Raw genomic sequence first — 17,917 nt, 5'->3', positions numbered from 1 at the left:
TCAACTTGAGTTGAAGCTTTGGGTTAAGGTGCATGGGAAACTGGAACAAGTGGCCTGGCGACAACAGCGAAAGCCTGCACAAATCCAAATCTGGCACAGCACTTGCTCAACTTGACCCAAGAGCGAGACAGGCAGACAGCAAAAGAGAGAGAGAGAGAGAGAGAGAGAGAGAGAGAGAGAGAGAGAGAGAGGGAGGGAGAGGGGAACTCATGTGAACGTTGTCAACGTTGTTGGGCAAAACGGGAGTCACTGCTGCAGTTTTCAATGCATTCTTTTTATCCCGCTGGAGACAAAGTTCTGAAGCTGCTGCTGCAAACACTAATTGGACTTTCTTTTGACTCTGGCATGGCTTTCTTTCCACATAATCAGTGCAATTTAATTACAAAAGCAGCTCAGGCAATTAGGCATGTAAAGCAGCCGCAGAATCCCGAGATGCAGATAGAAATCGACAAAAGCCCGTTTTGTGGCTGTCACAGGACTTGGCCAGGTTTCTGTTTCTGGCAGGCTACTGCAAACGGCAACGGTGAAAGGTTCTTCTCTTTATTTCTTTGCTTTCATTGCAGCAAGTTTGCTGTTGGTTTTTGGTGAAAGTATCTCATAAATGCATGCAACTGCCACGGCAACAGCAGCAACAACTGCAGCCTCGGTTCGACCTGACCACATGTCATTAAAATTATTTTAATTAAATATTAAAGCATGGCAATGTCATGGCTGCTGTGTGTGCCAGCTGTTGTGCCACGCCCACTGGGCGGCATACGTATTCAGTGCATTTAAATGCGCTATAATTATGTCGCCAGCAGCATAGCATAGAATGCAACAGGTGAATGGCAAAGACACGAACAACTCGTAAAGCTGCCACTGCTGCTATGTCCAATGTTGCAGTTGCAGTTGCACTTGCACAGTCCCAATCCCAGCTGCACTTCCCAGTTCCATTTCCATGCCCAAGTCTATTTCGTGTCTGCCAGCCTGCTAAGCAGCAGGGCAAACAAATGTACCGCAAGCTAAGCAGCTGGCTCTCAATTCCAACCAAACATTCTAATCAGATTAACGCCATTAGGCGCCAATGTGCCAACAGAGGGAATGCGACCAAAACCATTGATCAAAATCGTAACCCAACAAACCTATAGCGAACTACAGGGAAAAACCTCTGGAATACATGAGTATTTTTCAAAATCAGCGGAAATCTCACATTGAGCTAATGGGAAAAGTACACTTACAAATCTCTCTTATGTCAATAGTTGTTTGCTCTCACATAGATAGGCTGACTTTTCATTTAAAGACATGTGTTCCTTTCTAAAGTGTATGAAAAGTAGTCTATAAATAAAGCTGAGCTTCTCTTCACTTGGTAAAACATAACCTAATGAAACTTATGTAAATACACGTAAAGTTAAATATCCCAATTTAGAGCTTTAGAACACAAATTGTTATGATATCTAAAAAACCTCTTAAAAACCACCTCATTTTTTAATAGATCTTAAATATAATTGTATTACGATTTTAACAATCTCATTATTTCATAACATTTTCCAGAAATCAATGAGAATACAAATGGAAACTTCACATTTACATTTACAACTATATTTCCATTTCACAATTCTCATTTCCCATTACGATTTTAGCTTTACAGTCCGAAGATTTCTTCGACTTGGGCTCATTACTGGTTCTTGGAAAATTAACCAATTATGCGTATAATTAGTGACACGATTGTCTTGTTAGCCCACGAATAGCAATTGTTGTTCTTGTTGTTGTTGTTGTTGTTGTTGTTATTGTTATTGTTATGCTCATGTTAATTGTTTGTGTCAAGTGGCGGCAAAAGAAAGGAAAATTGTTATAGAAGTGTTAACGAACGGCAAACAATCAACGGAAATGAATGAGATGGTTAGACAGATTATAGAAGAAGATAGATATATAGAAGAGAAGTCAACTATATATAGAGATTGGTAGAGAGCGAGTGAAAAAGATCAGGTTGCGTGTAATTCCTATGATAAGCAATCAAAGTTCCATTCTTGTATTTTTTTTTTTTCGAGCACATTTATTGCAATTTGCCAAACACCAAATAGAGTTGAATGATCGTTATTATCGTCATCACAATTATGTATGTTGTATGATAAGTATTATGATTAATGTACTAATTATGAAATTCCATGCAATTAGGGCCACAATTGATCAACAGTTGTCTGATACTTACGTCCCAGACATGTGTGCTTGCGGAATTGCAAGAATCCCTCGACACATCGACAGGCGCCGTCCAGGCAGCTGCTGTTGGCCACCTTCATGGAACACTGCTCACTCAACTGGCAATCCCCTCCCAATAGTTGAGCTGAAAGAAGAGAGATGAAAAGAGATGGGAGTCTGTATGAGTAACGGTTCTGCATATATGCAAACATCTCAAGTCCATTTGTTTGCCGTCCCCAAACGTTCACATTCAATAAATAGGCATAAAAAGCATAAAAAATGCAATTGTATGTGATGTTTGTCCATGTGAACGTGTCTCAAAATGGGGGTTACTCAAAGATTGACTTTGCCTAGTTACTTACATGACAAACACCGCTTGGCATCCAATTGAACAAAGTAGGGCGCACACTCGCAGTATCCCAACGCCGAGCAGCTGCTGCCCTTGATGAAATCTGTGCAGTCCATGTCATGCTGGCACTTATCCCCAAGCTCCAATCCCTGACTTCTGTGCAGCAGTGTGAACAGTACAAAAATCTGCAAGGCAAATAAACAGCATATTAAATATTAGATCTTTATCAAATAATTAAAACAAAGGGTGTTAATTGTATTTATAGAAATGATAAACATTTAAAATTAAGAAATTAGCAAGGTTGTCAAGTGAAGATTGAAAAGTAGAGCATAACATCAATTGATCTTATGCATAAAATTTTATATAAACAATTTTAAGATGATATTTTTAGTTGTAGTTTAAATTAAGCACAGATATATTTGTAAGCAAAGTTTAAATTGTAGGAAATTTTTCTAACTATTGAAAATTATACAGATAATATTAAGAATTATGTTGGACTTTCCTGAACTAATATGATAAGAAGTTCTTTAAAGAAAAGTTGATTAGAAATGTTTTTCCCTTTCTAGAGCCTTTCAAGTTATTTGCCTTTTATTAAACAAAGCTACTAAAAGTAACTAGAAATTAATATATAATACCTTAATATATAATACCTAGAGCTGACGCACTAAATATTTTTTTATTTTTATTTTTTTTCTTATTAGATTAATCGTTGGATCTATACAATACAATATCAGTAACATAACTACACAAGTCTAGTTATTAATAATAGGACCAAACCTTAAGCTAGGCGCTACCATTAAAATAACTGCAAATCATTTGTCTGATAGCTGTTGAGATTAAATTAACAAAATGATAACTGAAACTTCTCCCAAATTCGCATATCATTAATCTAATATATTCAGATATGCTTTGGCACATCAGGAGCGTAACGGATGGGCTTATATAATCCTCAATTACAATTGCAACAAATGCAGATGCTATAAGAATGAGCGTTAATAAACAAATTAAGCGCCAGCTGAGCATAAAATTTGAGACAACTCAGGCAAAGCGTATAGAATTGCAACAAATGGGGAGATTGGAAGATTGTGCGAGTGAGAGAGAGTAAAAGAGCGAGAGATTGGTAAGCTAATTGTTTGAGCACACGAAATCGCCGTTAGACAAAAGTCTTGGCTACAACAATTCGCAATGGCAATGATAACAAATGTGTTTTTGCGGCGTGATCATATAATTAATTTATTTAGTCGAAAAATCGCACAAGATACAAGATGCAAGATACAAAAAAACCTAAGCAGCTAATTTTTATGAATGAAGAGCGCACACAGATATACACTTAAAGTGTGTGAGTGTGTGCGTGTGTGTGTTATGTATGTTTTTTTTTTGGTTTTGGGTTTGTAACTGACAGTTAGTAAGATAGACGAACACGTTATAGATGCTATAGAGATACTGACTACGAGCCAAAGTTGTAAAACAAAATTAACAGTTGCCTGAACACAGCACAGCACAACAAAAACAACAACAAAGACAGCACACGCCCAGTCCAACAACAAACAACTAACAACCAATTTCCAACTTCCAACTTCATGGCAGACTGAGGCCAATGGGCTCTATAATTAAACATACTCGTACAAAGCCAAGGGTACTCGTATGCCTACGGGTTCTTGGGTTTTTGGGGTTTGCAGTTAGAACGAGTTGAGTTAGTACGAATAAAGTATCTGAAAGATACTTGGCCAGAGTACAATGCACTCGACGGGAGCAGCGTTAAGCGCCACACGCCATTAATTAAGCCAACTGTTCTCCTTACTCTTCCCCCATCATCTTTCTCTTCCTCTCTCTATCTCTGTTCATCTCTTGCAGCTTGAGTTACCTCACCGAAATGTTACGTAACTAAATCCTATTTGCATATTACGAGTTAACTCCCCCCAATTGAAAACGGTACTGAGCCGTCTGATTTGTGTAATTATGTATTTAATTTCCACCTTTAAATTTTGTTCAGGCATAAAATTCAATGACACCACTAAATTGAAATAGATATTCCTACCTTGGAAACGAAAAGAAATTCCAAACGTTGTCTTACAACACGCTAGCCAAGTTCTGTTTCTTAACAAATTTAACAACTTTGTGCATTACACTACAGTTAGTTGTTGTTGTTGTTGTTGTTGAAATTGATTGGAAGTAGAAGAAGCAGAGAAAAAGAAGTCGAGCCTGTAAGCAACGCTGTGGCAAGTTGCCAAGATTTTTGTTTATGCCAATAAATTGATGAAAATGTTGATTATTATGATGCTATTTATAGCAACTGCATTTTGATCCTGTTTCTGTTGAAGGCAGGCTAAATTTCTTACAAAAATTACTATATATAGTATAGCGTTAGAATTCCAATTGAAGGAGTCAAGTATATTTTAAAATAAATCCAAGGATATCAGTAATAGACAATTTAATAAATTGTATATTTCATTACAGAGTTCATTTATTGAACTTTTCAGAAACATAAACTCAACAAAGGAATGGATTTTTCTTAAATTATTTTATGAAGACATTTCGACTTAAGATCAATCAAAACTTATCTATGAATAAGTACATTTATTATGATATGATGTTTGCGTCATTTTTTTTTGAGTGTTTCTTGTAGAGATGTGTTTTAGAACTTGAATAATAAATTTACTTGAAAATTTAGTTTTATTACAGAGATATTTTTTCATTTATTAAATATTGATGTATTCATTTAATAAGATTGATCGAAAGTTTTCTAAAAAGAAATAATGCACAAGAAATTAAAAAGTTGTTTTTTTAATAGAAAGTTCCATCACTTAGAAAAGTTCCGGCATTCTAGTTATAATAAGATTTACCTAGTTAAGGTTTAACTATCATTGTGGTTGATTTTTGAATCTAAATAAGGGAAATAGTTATCTATTTTCTGTTCGGTTTCGGTTATGTAATTCCAATTGGGGTTGGTTGTTTTTTTTTTAGTTCTGAGGAAAAAGGAGAAATATACAGTTAGAATTTGGCCCCATGCTCTTTTCAGTTACGCTCTCCACAATCACTTAACAACCACAATTTCTACTTATTTCCAATTGGATTTTTGTTGCCGTTGCAGTTAGCTGACACAAGCCGCAAAACTAAACGTGGGCTCATAACAAAACACTCAACACAGAGGCAGCAGCAATCGGGAGAAAGAATAGAAAGAGGCAGACTATAAAATTGAAAGACACAGCGTCTCAGTTCCATTCTCAGTCTCTATTGGATACGAAGTCTTCGTCTCAGCCTTAGTGGCGGCATCAATATAAAAAAGTCAATAAAAATTGTTTAATTATGCTTTCGAGTGGCTTTTAAGCACGAGCAGAGAATGTGATCATTGTTGTTGGCCCATTAGAGTGGCAACATATGAAAGACTGGCTCTCTATCTCTCCTTTCCTCTCTAAATATCTATGTATCTTTAGGTGTTTAATGTTTGTGTGTGTGTGTGGCAAGTTGACCCATTAAGAAGTCAAGTTACTTTCATTGCCAGACGTTTTGATGTTGTTGTTTTTGTTTAAGCAGCAACTTTCAAGCGTCTAAATACCCCTAAAAATATGAGTTATTTGCAACGGGGCTGCTTAGCCAAATAGCCGACGTTGCATGTCCACCCGTTGATTTGCAAGTGCCGACCTGTAATCCATCTTGATCTTGGAAGCTCTACACACACATACACACACTTGTCTGCTCCTTTTGACCGCCAAAACATCATTCATTGGGAAGCGGCAAGTCAGTTGCCAACTTGTATGCCTCCAGGGGGATGGATCTGTCTCGGTTGATTTATTCTTTGTTTATGGCAACTTTGCAATTTTACAATGCCGTTGTGCTAATGAACATCTGGCCCCTACAGCCGACACTCCGAATTTCCTCTACGTCCAACTGGTACTCGTAATTTCCTCATACAATCGTAAAAGAACAGCAACAGGACGAACCATTAAAACACACAACAACAACAACAAAAAACAACGGAAAAAATGAAGCAAATCAGTTTTCAGGTTTTACAAATTACTTTTGTACTTTTTTTTAATGATCGTCAAGCGCCTTACTGTCTGCTGACCTTTGGCCACAAAATGCACTCTACTGACCAGGAGCAAAGGTGGCAAAGGGGGTAAAATATAGAAGGTACAGCCACTGATAACTTAAGGAAACGGTAAATAGATAAGCAGAATATTTAAAGGATAAAATATAAAAACAATGTTATTGATGAAAATGAAATAAGTTAATGAATGAATAGACTTTAGCTCTATATGATAGAATAATAAATTATTTATGATAATAATATATAAAATTTCAATATAATAGTCAGATATTAACAAACTGATAATAATTATAATACCACTGTTTTCGAATCTACACTTTAGAGCATTAATTCCATCTAAGTTGTTTTCAAATCTTTTACGATCTAAATGTAAATATGTGATTTTTTTATAAAAAGAGCACCAATTAGCAAAGATCGTCGATAAAATCTTAATCGCTTCCGAAACATCTCTAAAAACTGTTTGCCAAATTCTTTATATTTAAGAACATATAAACCTTATTTTTCTGCATTAATATTTATTTAATTTACTATAGCTTCAAGCTAAAGTTCATATAGTTAACAAATCTTGAGATTTTTCCAACTTATGTAGATAAAATGCATTTGTTTTAATGTTTATTCTCGGTATGGAAAACTCCATTAACATTTATGTTTGTAATAATTCAAAGGTTTATGATCTTCCGTTCCGTGCAGTTAGACATAAACCTGCTGTTGCATGACTCTAGTTCCCAAGGCATTAATTCAAATTGAGAAAAAACGAAGAGACTCCCACCTTTTTATTAGATTAATTTGCCTACATTACTCAGCGCTCAAGTGACGACTCCCTGCCAGGCAATAACAATAACAGCAACAGCAATAACAACAGCTATGGAAGAACTAGAAGAAGAACATCATCATCGACGCCTATTCATCTATCAGCTACAGTTTGACCCAATGGCCGACTTCACAGCTCAGACAGACAAAGAGGGAGAGACAGAGAGAGAGAGAGAGAGAGAGAGCGAGAGAGAGGGAGAGAGATGTGAAAAACTTGGCCAACGGCCCACGATCAAAGTCAAAGTCAAGTTAAAGTAAATGGCCCACTGTACGAGCCCAACCCACGCCATAAACGAAATATCTACATATAAGTACCCACTACATATAGACTATATCTCATTGAACAATGGCAATGTTGACAATGTTTCAAGTAAGTTTTTGGAGTAATTCGCATTGGCAACGCCCCAATAAATTCAAGATGCTCGTTTGTTCAATGTTCAATGTTCAATGGGATTTGCAAATTAAGTTGGGAGCAATTCTAATTCTATATAAATGTATTTATTGTTATGTATGTGTATATTGGCAACTTTGTTGCTGTGCACACTTACCGCTAAAAGCCGCTTAACCGTAAAAGCTTCGCTGAACATCACGTTATTTGCAGGTTGCTTTCTCGTCGCAGCCGACGTCGATGTCGGCGTCGCTGTCGCTGTCATTGTCACTGCTGCGGCTGCTGCTGCTCCTCTTGTTGTTGTTGTTATTTTTGCTCTCAGAGAGCTCTCGCTTCCAAGATAAATTTTCCAGTAATAGTTTGATTTATTTGTTAAATGCGATTCGTTGATGTTCTCGTATATATTTATTATTATTTTTATTGTTGTTGCTGCAGTCGTTTATTTATATGCATATGTGCTTGTGTGTATGTCACAACTTTTGAACTTGAGGGGTCAAAGCGGAAATGAAACAAAATGAAACCAAACGAAACATTTTATGGGTGTAAAAAAGCCACAAAAAACAACGAACTGTGCGCTCCAAAAAAACAAAAGCCAAAAAAAAAAGCAGAATAATAATAATAATAAAACATGTGTGTGTGTTTCAGTTTTTTCATTTTTTTTTGTGTTTGTCGAGTTTGCCGGCCGGCTCACACGCCCCTCATTCGCATTCAATGGGCGCTGTCATTGCGCTCCACTTTAAAAAACGAAAGACTTAGGCAACGAACTTGATATTAACACCTGGCTGCCTATAATTGTTTTGACTTCCTACTTTAATTTTTTCTTCTTGGTTTTATTGTCGCTATTTTCACTTGCTGTGACGACCTTTGTCTTTGCCTCCAACTCTCTTTTGTGGTTGTTGGAATTTGAGTTCTTTTCTCTTCTGCTTCTTCTTCTTTTGTGTCGTCTGGTATAAAATCTCATTTTATTGCAATACGAAAATGTGTGCTTGGGAATGTTAGGTTGGAGTCTCGCTTCCAGGCCCATAACCGTTATGCCAGCAACCATGTGTCGCTGTGCTTTGAGCGGCCATTCAATTTTTGGCCGAATTCGGCCTGTTTCTCAGCTATCTTGTGTGCATTTTGGCTGTTGTTTCCATTGTTGTTGTTGTATTTTTTATAACTTAATAAAAAAACTTAGAGGCGTTGCCTGGTTTCGAGTTCCGTTTAAAGTGGGCTGAAACAGCCGCAAGCTGTGCACATAAAAATTAGTGAGCATCGGACGCTCAACGATGTTTGTGTGGCCCATTAAACTGCAGTCTATGCTAATGCCCTGGAGCAGAGCACACAGACAGTCACACACACACAAACACACACAGAGATACTGAGATACACAAACACTTGAATGCTGTGATTACTGCGAAGCCATAACCTATTGACCAATAATGTTCTTGTAAATTATAGTGATATACACTAAGCGAAAGGGGAGTTAAAATTCTAATATGATAATTTATGTGAAATAGAAATTTCTTAATACTTTGATTCGAAATAAATTATCAGGCTTTACTCTAAGTGAAAATAAGCTAAACTAATCTTAGATAACGGAATTAATAAAAATAATAATTTTAAATGTAAATTATAAACAACTTTTAAAAGTATTTCTCATTTACCAACTTTTAATTAATGTTTAAATGTCTGTTAATATACCTGTAAGATATAATTTGTATTAATTTAGAAAAGCTTTCGTTTAATTAAAAACCCAATCTGAGCAGCTAAAACATTTTAAATTCCTAATAATTGTAATTTCTAAGATTTAATATAATTATTTAGATTTGTTTATTATTACGAAGCATCTCAGATCTCTCAAAGATGATTACAATTACAGCTTTGCCTTTTCCTTTAAATAGTTATCTTTATTATTCGATTGCCTGGGATTGGATTTATTAAAGTTCTGTTTTCTCTGAGTGTAGTCACGTAGGCAGCGCTGCTAGCGGTTTATTTTAGCAAGTCCTGCAAATTATGATTATTTGCATTGCGGTCAAAGTGCAAGCAGGGGCGTTAATCGCTTGTGGGCGTGCCAGTGCTTGGCATATTCAATCAGCTTGGCCACAACAGAGACCACAACCATAACAGTCGCTGAAGAAGAGGAGGAAGATTGATTGTTTGGCTGACCCAGTCCCAGGAGAATAGCTCAGGATGGGACGGCAGCAGGATGCAAAGGATGCACTCAAGTGGCAGCTGCTGCTGCTGCTGCTGCAGAATTTATGTGTCTGCCACGCACAATCGATCAGCATTTGGCTGAAGTGTTGAGGCAGCGGCAACCACAAAACTGCAAATGGAGTTGCACATGGTTGCAACTTGCAACTAGCAACTTGCAACTTACGAGTGCATTTTTCATTCTTTCTTCATGTTTTTCTACAGATATTTTCATCATCTTCTTCTTCTTATTTTTTTTTTTTTTGTATATTTATTTGCGGTTTTCGCTTGATCGCACTTTGGTCGTCGGTCGTCGGTCGGTGTCGGTCTATCGGTCGCTGGGTCGTCATCAATGCAGCAGCCATAGACATAAACTGGGCAGCATATAAAAAAGAAGCGCACACACACACATACACACACTCACTATAGCAGGAGACAGAGAACAAGAGAGAGAGAGAGAGGGAGACACATAGTCAGAAAAGCAAAAAAAGAAGCGCGATTTTTGCACCGTTATGCGCCCAATATGGCGACACAGCAAGCAGGAGAGAGAGAGCGGTATTAAAAGAGTTAAAGTGAGAAAGAGAGAGAGAGAGAGAGAGAGGGAAAGAGAGAGCGTTAACATATGTGGCCAAGTGTTGTTCTTGCATCTGCATCTCCTCCCAAACTAGCCGTGGCAGGAGTGTCTTCATCTGTCTGCCTCCCCCCTTCCCCTTCTCCCCAACTGCCCACTTGCCCCTTTGCCTCGTCTGCTGAATTTGTGCTGTCTTCACTTGACTGCGTTCCATGTTTGTTTGTTTGTTTGTTTGTTTGTTTGCTTTTTCGAGTGTGTGTTTCGATGTGTGTGTTTAGAATGCGCAAGACAGAAATTACAGTCGCTGGCCGCGCCTTGGACATGGACAACACAGCGCAGCGCAGCACAGAACACAACTGCAACTGCAACTCCAACTGCACTCCCCACTCTCCCCATTCCCATCCCTCCTCAGAGAGGCTGGGCTGGACATGGACAAAATCAACGCCGCCACAGCCCCAAACAGCAAACACACAAACCCATTGAAGAGACGTTATACGAGATCGAGACCGAGACCGAGAGACCGTAAAAAATAACACAAGCAAACTTGGAGAAATTCTTTGGCTTGTGTAATTTTTCGATTGGCAAAAAAATGTTAAGCGCTTAATTTGCAGGATCATCAACGGCAACAGGCACAACACAGTATCCCTAATATTATTATTATTATTACTTTGCTTTTTTGTAGAATACTTTTGGTAGTTTTTTATCTATTGAGCACACGCGTCGCGCACTGGTTTTTTGTTTATAATTTAGCATTTATTTTTACCATAGATTGTTATATATATTTTTTTTGGAAATATATATATATATATTTTTTTTTTTGGAATATTGGCTTGTCTATTTTCGTGATTGTTGTAGCCAAAGCAACAATCAAGTGCAACAAGTGAACACTAAAACACGTTGTCGTTGTCGTTGTTGTCGTATATATTTTTTTGCTTCTTTGTGGCGAGCTTGGCACGTCCGCACGTTACGTTGGTCAGCAACGAACTGAAGAGGAGCACGCCAACAACGGACTTAAGAACTAAGACAGCAGCCGTTTGCAGACACGAAGAAGTTACCAACAGCGGCAGCGACAGCAACAGCAACAGAGGCAGCAACGTCAGCGCCAACGCAGCCAGCTTAAAAGCTTCGCTTCAACTCCAAGCCAAAGTCAAAGTCAAGGCAGCAAAGTAACAGCAGCTGGGAAGCTTTGCCAAAGTCTTTACCGACGACGACGACGACGACGACGTCGACGTCGACGCTGCGCAGACGCAGACACGACAAGTGCCGTGGTCTTCGTCGTCTTCGTCTTCGTCGTCGTCTTCGTGGTCTTCGTTATCGTATCTGCTGCTGTAGCTGCTGATGTTGCTGTTGTTGTTATTATTTTCTTGCACTATGTTAATGTGGTCGCTGCGACTGCGTCGTGTCTGCTGTTGTTGTTGTTGCTGTCTGTTATGCTGTGTGCTTTATTTGTTTCTTTAATTATGAGTGTCAGTTGGCGACAGTTGCAAGCGCAGATTAAAACAGATAAACATAACCTACACACACACGCACACACACACACCTACAGCGAGCCGCCTTTAAGTTTTTCAATTTTCTCGCTAGATTTTCATTTGCTTCCGCAATGCGTTGAGCAATCGCTTCAATTTCATGTTGCACACTAAGTTGCGTTCTGACTTAGTTCACAGTCTTGCCCCATGAAAAAGCGTAGAACATTTGTACTCCAAAAATAAACAAAGCGGCAACACTAATTGAATAATGCGTTTGGGTGTCTTCTGTTTTGCCCTGTCCGTTCAGTTGAAAATTTAAAATTATAATTTAATGGCTTTAAATTGGTCGCTTGGGGTGTAATTTTCGCATTTGAGTTCATTTCGAGCACTCACCAGAGTCTGGGCATAAGAAATTTTCGCAGAAAGAGTGATTTTGTCCGGCTTTGATTGTGACTTTGGGTGGCTCGAGAAGTTTTCAGTGAATAAGGAAATGAATATTGATTTTAAAGTGAAAACATTTCATAAAAATATTTTATAAAAACATTTCATTTAAAAATAAGTAAACAGTATTTACACGTATAGTATGTTCCAATACTTTTATTAGACAAGGACCATAACAGTTGTTACTTTTATTTTTCAACTAAATCTCATCAGTTATATTTTTATACAGTTAACTATTTTTATCTTTATTTTTTAAATTTTAAATTAATTATTTATTTTAATAAAATATGAAATTTAATAAATATATGTAAAAAAAATACTTTTTATTTATCATATTTAATGTGCTTTTTTCAAAAACATAATAAATACCTGTTCTTAAGAAGTTAATCAACACTTTTTAATTGACTCAACTTATACAAATTTTCTTCTTTCAGCCCACGCATAATGAACTTTTCATACTACCCCTGCACAAAAGTATCCAAGCAATCGCCTTCGCACAAAAGCGTAAAGATCTTTTTTATATTGTGCCAAGTGGGCACTTGAAAGCGTTGATCTTTTCTGATTTCGTTTTCTTTCTCTGATCTTACTCAAAAATTGCTTCGATTTTGGTGAGTTTTCTCGAATAATAACGCAACAAGACAGAACTTAATTTCAAGATTTATATCGAGTACCGGAAGGCGTAAGACGAAATTTTTGATTGTCTCAAACAGCAAAATGTACACATACACATATATAAAATACATATAAATCGATATAACATTTGGACACATTATAATTGGCGCTGATTGTGAAGGAATGATCATGAGTTTTATTGTAGTCAAAGTTCACGGAACTGTGAGTACTTATAATTTACATATACATCTCATATTCTTGCTTCCTCTTAAAGAAATGATTTCTCAATAACGAAGGTCGTTGATTAGGCAATCTTCTATTTCATTAGCAACTATCGCGTTTGTGAAATATCAAGAGCTATCAGCATTTAAAAGGCAACTAAATAAGAGGTTCTTCCCATATACAGAAGATATAAATTCATATAGACAGCTGTTAGATATGAATTATATTTCACCAATAATACTCAGTTCAATTCCCTCATAAATAATATGCATTTAAGTTAACAGCACAGGTAAAGGTAACATAATGTTATCGTCACTTTAACATTGCTCCTTGTCTATGAGAAATATTTATTACGATACTTTCAATGACCAAATAATTACAAAATCAATAAGTCTATAAGAAATTTACAGCTAAAATCTCAAATATGTCCTATAAAAATATGATTTGATCACTCTTCAAAAAACACAAATTTAAAATATACAATTATATTAAATTATTAAATTTTGTTGATATACTTTAGTTCCTTTATTATGGGCATACCTTCATTAAGTGTTTCTCTAGTTCCAGGGTATTATTAAAAACACTCGTAAAATGGCAATACTTTATTTGAGAGACCACTCTGTCTATATTTCAGTTACAATCACTTCGATCGATCTTCTAGCAAAATCTCTCCCAATTCTCTTGTAGTAACGTTAGCACTTAATGGGCTTCTCCAAAGCAAATTGCGCTAAAAACCATAAAATTGTTATTAAAGCTCTAACAGAAATAACAAATACCCATGCATGCCAGCAGCTGTTTCCCCTTAACCCCTCATGGCCCACCACACTTATCGCTCCGCTTACATACGATATCTTTCACTAACAAACGGCAGCTTCATCATCATCGCATTGGCGGCACTATTAACAATGAAAAGCAAAAGTAAAACGAAATCAAAGTAGCCCGTAAATGCAATGGAGAAATGGAACCCAACTCTAGCCTCCAACTCCCAACTCCCAACTACAACTACAACTATAGCTTCAACTACAACTACAACTCTTGCCCCCCAGCATCTTGACTGCTAAACAATTGAAAATTGTGTTTTTTTTTTCTTCTATTTTTTTTTTCATTGGCGGCCAACACGTGCCGGGTCTGGCGCTGGATGCTGGAGAGGAGTGAGAAGTTGAGAGTGGGGGAGTGGGGGGAGTGGGGCATGGTCAAGTGCCGGTGTGGCACTGGCTACACTGCACTGTGGCAACCTGTCGCTGTGGCAATAGCAGTAGCAATGTCGGAGCCACCGTTAGCTCATATCAGTGAGGCGCACACGTCTGCCCTGCCCCACAAACACATAACACAACACAACACAACACAACAGAAGACAAGACACACTCTATGGAGATCTTAAACTTTCATTTATACAATTGTCTTCAAACTGTGCCTGCCTGCCTCGAACTGTGCCTCACTTTTCTACGAGTATCTGTGTTGTGTTGCTCCAAAATGAAAGTCGGAACAAAATGGATTTGCTTTTGGAATTTTTTTTTTTCAAAAAAAAATACATTTGTGTAGTTGCTGCTGCTGCTGTTGCTCCGACTGCGACTGCGACTGCGACGGCGACGGCGACTTTGACTTCAACTGTTCGACTGTTCATTCGTTATGGGCCACAAGCGTCAAGCATTTGCTTTATTGCAGTTTTCATATGCTTCTGTGCCAAAGGAAAGGCCACGCCGGACGCGACTTGACTTGGGCCCAATATCTCATTAAATCTAAATGGACTTTTTTCAGCTTCTTCTCTTGCTGCTGCTCAGTTTTTGGCCTCGAAAAGCCGAAAAACTTTCGCCGGTACTAAAGCAGCAGCAGAACAACCACAACAACAACAACAACAGGCAGCAGCAAATTCACTATTCACCTCAGCAGCTCCGCAACTGCTCCTCAGCTCCTGCCGACCTTGCTCCCTACCCTGCTTCTTACACTGAAAAAAAGAACAACTTTTAAAGTCAAGAACATGCATCTTAAATATTTTCCTCTTCTACAAGCCAGAATAAAATGTATATTTAACAAAATAAAACAATAAAAAAGAATTATAAACTTAATTTTAAAAACATTTATTTTTATAATAAGAACTTGTTCTTTTTTGAAATGTTCTCAAAATCGAGATGTGTGGTTTCTTACTTGAAGAATATTATGTTCTCGGCTCATGCTTTAGACCAAACTTTTTAGTTTAGAGACCAACATCTTAAAATTAGAACAGTTTTTATCAGTGTAGTCTCCTCCACCATGTTCTGCGTAATCCCAAAATGATACCAGCACTTTATTTTGTTCTTTTGTTTTTTTTTTTTGGGGCCCTTTTAAAGTGCTGGGTCATTGGCCGGGCCGGGCTGCCCAAAAAGAACCTTAACTTTAAACTGGTTATTATAATTTTCGGTTTCGCAGAATCCACGCAAAAAGGCAGAAGGCAAAGCAGCGCCATTAGTTGGCCTCATTCTTGGCCAGGAAATCTTCTTCGCATCCATAGACCTATACAAGTACTCGTTGTTGTATTCGCTTTAAGCAGCATGCAGCATTCACGGCATTCGCTTCGTGACAAATATGAATATTTCGAGCTTATGAAAACAAGCGGCTATCGCAGCGGGAGGAGCAGGGGGAAGAGGGGAGCCGAGAAGCTGACTTAGGCCTCTGTCTTTGGTAGCCCCTCTTTCTCCACACACACCCTTTTAAGCCTTCGAATGCAAGAACGCGGCTGCAACGCGGAAGTATTTAACGTGTTTGTTTGTCCATGCCAATTCTATGCCTGCTGTTGCAACTTCAGCTACAGCTTCAGCTTCGACTACAGCTTCTGCTTTGTGGCAGCATGGACTTGGGGATGTGGTCGCATCGTTTCTTGTTGTGTGTTTCGTTTGGTGAAAAGTGTTTTGTATGCAAATCATTGAAATTACATATTATGGCCAGTTGGCAGTCGTAAGTAGCAGTTGGCCTGAAAGTCGCCTGACATGCAGCAGAACACAGAGCCAAAGCAGAACCGAACCCAGTCGAACCAAGCCCCAAACAACATACAACAACAACAACAGCAACAAAGATGCATTCAAACGCTGCAAGTTGCAACATAAACTCAAACACCGCCTGGCTGAAGAAGTCTTCATATGGCCAGGCTAAAATGCATCGTATACGAGTATTACCCAATGCACTGGGTGGGTCTCCCATCTCCAGTTGCCTTCACATGCCTCCAATTGAATCGAGTTGACTCCAGGCGGCTACTGCTCAAAGCGCAGCCAAGTGATATGCCTGGGCACAGCGACAGCTCATAAATTCATTAGAGAATGCAACCAAATGTAGCAGCTGCCACGCATTGACCAAAGGCCCACGCATTACACTGAACAACCCACAATTAGAATCCTGCAACAATGTTGCGGCACATTTACTAATACCATTGTTCTCGATAATAGTACTCAACCTACAAAAAGATTCAGTATATCTTCTAATAATAAAGTTTTTTATATTGATTATAATTTTACTCAAAATTTGTCTATGATTTTAAAGCTTTAAAATCATTTTAATGTCTATAAAATATGAGAATCTTTCAAATAAATAGATAGGTAAAATAATAAAGTTTATTTTCAAGGTAATGCTTTTTTCGACGTTTTTTAAGTCGACGCTTACATTATAATAAATAAAATACATATAATTTAAAAGTTAAAATTTCGAAATTATTGTAATTAAAAAATATTCCATTGAAAGTGTTCCAAAAAAAATAAACAGTATGATATCGGATTTTGTTTACTCTATAAATAATAATGTAAGATTATTTATAAGTAATACTTGTATGTTCAGTGCACAGGAGATTACAATTAAGCCTTACAATACTTGGGAGACTTGTTAAATTGTGGCCTATAAAGATTATTTTGTGAATTATTCCACAACTTTATTCTTAGATGGCAAAATATTACAAAGTACTCGTTTATTATCTAAACTATTTTTAGCAGATAAGTAGACTAAGTAATCGGACTCATGAATTAACTGAAGAACCTGTCTCTAGATAAATTTATTTATTTTGCTAAATCATAGATTGAAGGAGATAATAATTTTACAACAATAGTAATGGAAATATATTTTCGCTGGCACACAGTAATTGTAGATTAATTGTTTATTATTTTTTTAGAAATTCGACAAGTTATTTTGTTAAAGTTTCCCTGACCAAGTTTCAGTTGTTCGAGTCGATGAGTCGAATTGAAATTTCGCCAACTTCTTGTTGTGCGATTTGCCAAAAAAAAAAAAGTAAGTGATTCTCTCTTGTCAAAAAATCTGAAATTTCAGTTTTTATTGTAGTTATTGTTGTTGCTATTGCTGTTGTTATTGCACATAAAAACAAAACAAGAAAACTACAAAAATATAAAAATTCCAAGAGCCGTGACAGGCGTGAAGTTTGGTAAACCCTTCACACCAATGGATGTATACCTAAAGAAGGAGGATGACTTTTAACTTGCAGGGTGAAAATCAAAAGAAAAGAAATTTAATTATAGCTTAATGACAGCACGCAAATAGTCGACAAATGTGAATTTTAAAGGTTCGCTTTGGTTTCAGTCCCAGACCCAGTCTCAGTCTCAGTCTCAGTCTGAATCACAGTCTCAGTCGCTTCGTGGAGTCTTCCGCCTCTCAATTGTTATTTTGTTTTTTTTTTCTAATTTTTTTTTTC

General features: G+C 37.3%; 1 protein-coding gene across 1 annotated transcript; it reads right to left on the bottom strand.

Annotated features, from left to right (window-relative positions):
* Nucleotides 1-2,150: 2,150 nt before the first annotated feature.
* On the bottom strand, nucleotides 2,151-8,078 carry LOC117786450. The gene is made up of 3 exons (XM_034624716.1): nucleotides 7,931-8,078; nucleotides 2,538-2,709; nucleotides 2,151-2,320 (listed from the first exon to the last, which is right to left on the bottom strand). The coding sequence occupies exons 1-3, from the start codon at nucleotides 8,033-8,035 to the stop codon at nucleotides 2,151-2,153; spliced, it is 447 nt and encodes a 148-aa protein (XP_034480607.1). The 5' UTR covers nucleotides 8,036-8,078.
* Nucleotides 8,079-17,917: the final 9,839 nt, after the last annotated feature.

This window comes from Drosophila innubila, assembly GCF_004354385.1.
Source record: "Drosophila innubila isolate TH190305 chromosome 3L unlocalized genomic scaffold, UK_Dinn_1.0 0_D_3L, whole genome shotgun sequence".
In the NCBI taxonomy this organism is placed as follows: domain Eukaryota; kingdom Metazoa; phylum Arthropoda; class Insecta; order Diptera; family Drosophilidae; genus Drosophila; species Drosophila innubila.
The sequence above is the reverse complement of the archived record's forward strand: the minus strand, read 5'-3'. Positions and strand labels throughout refer to the sequence as shown.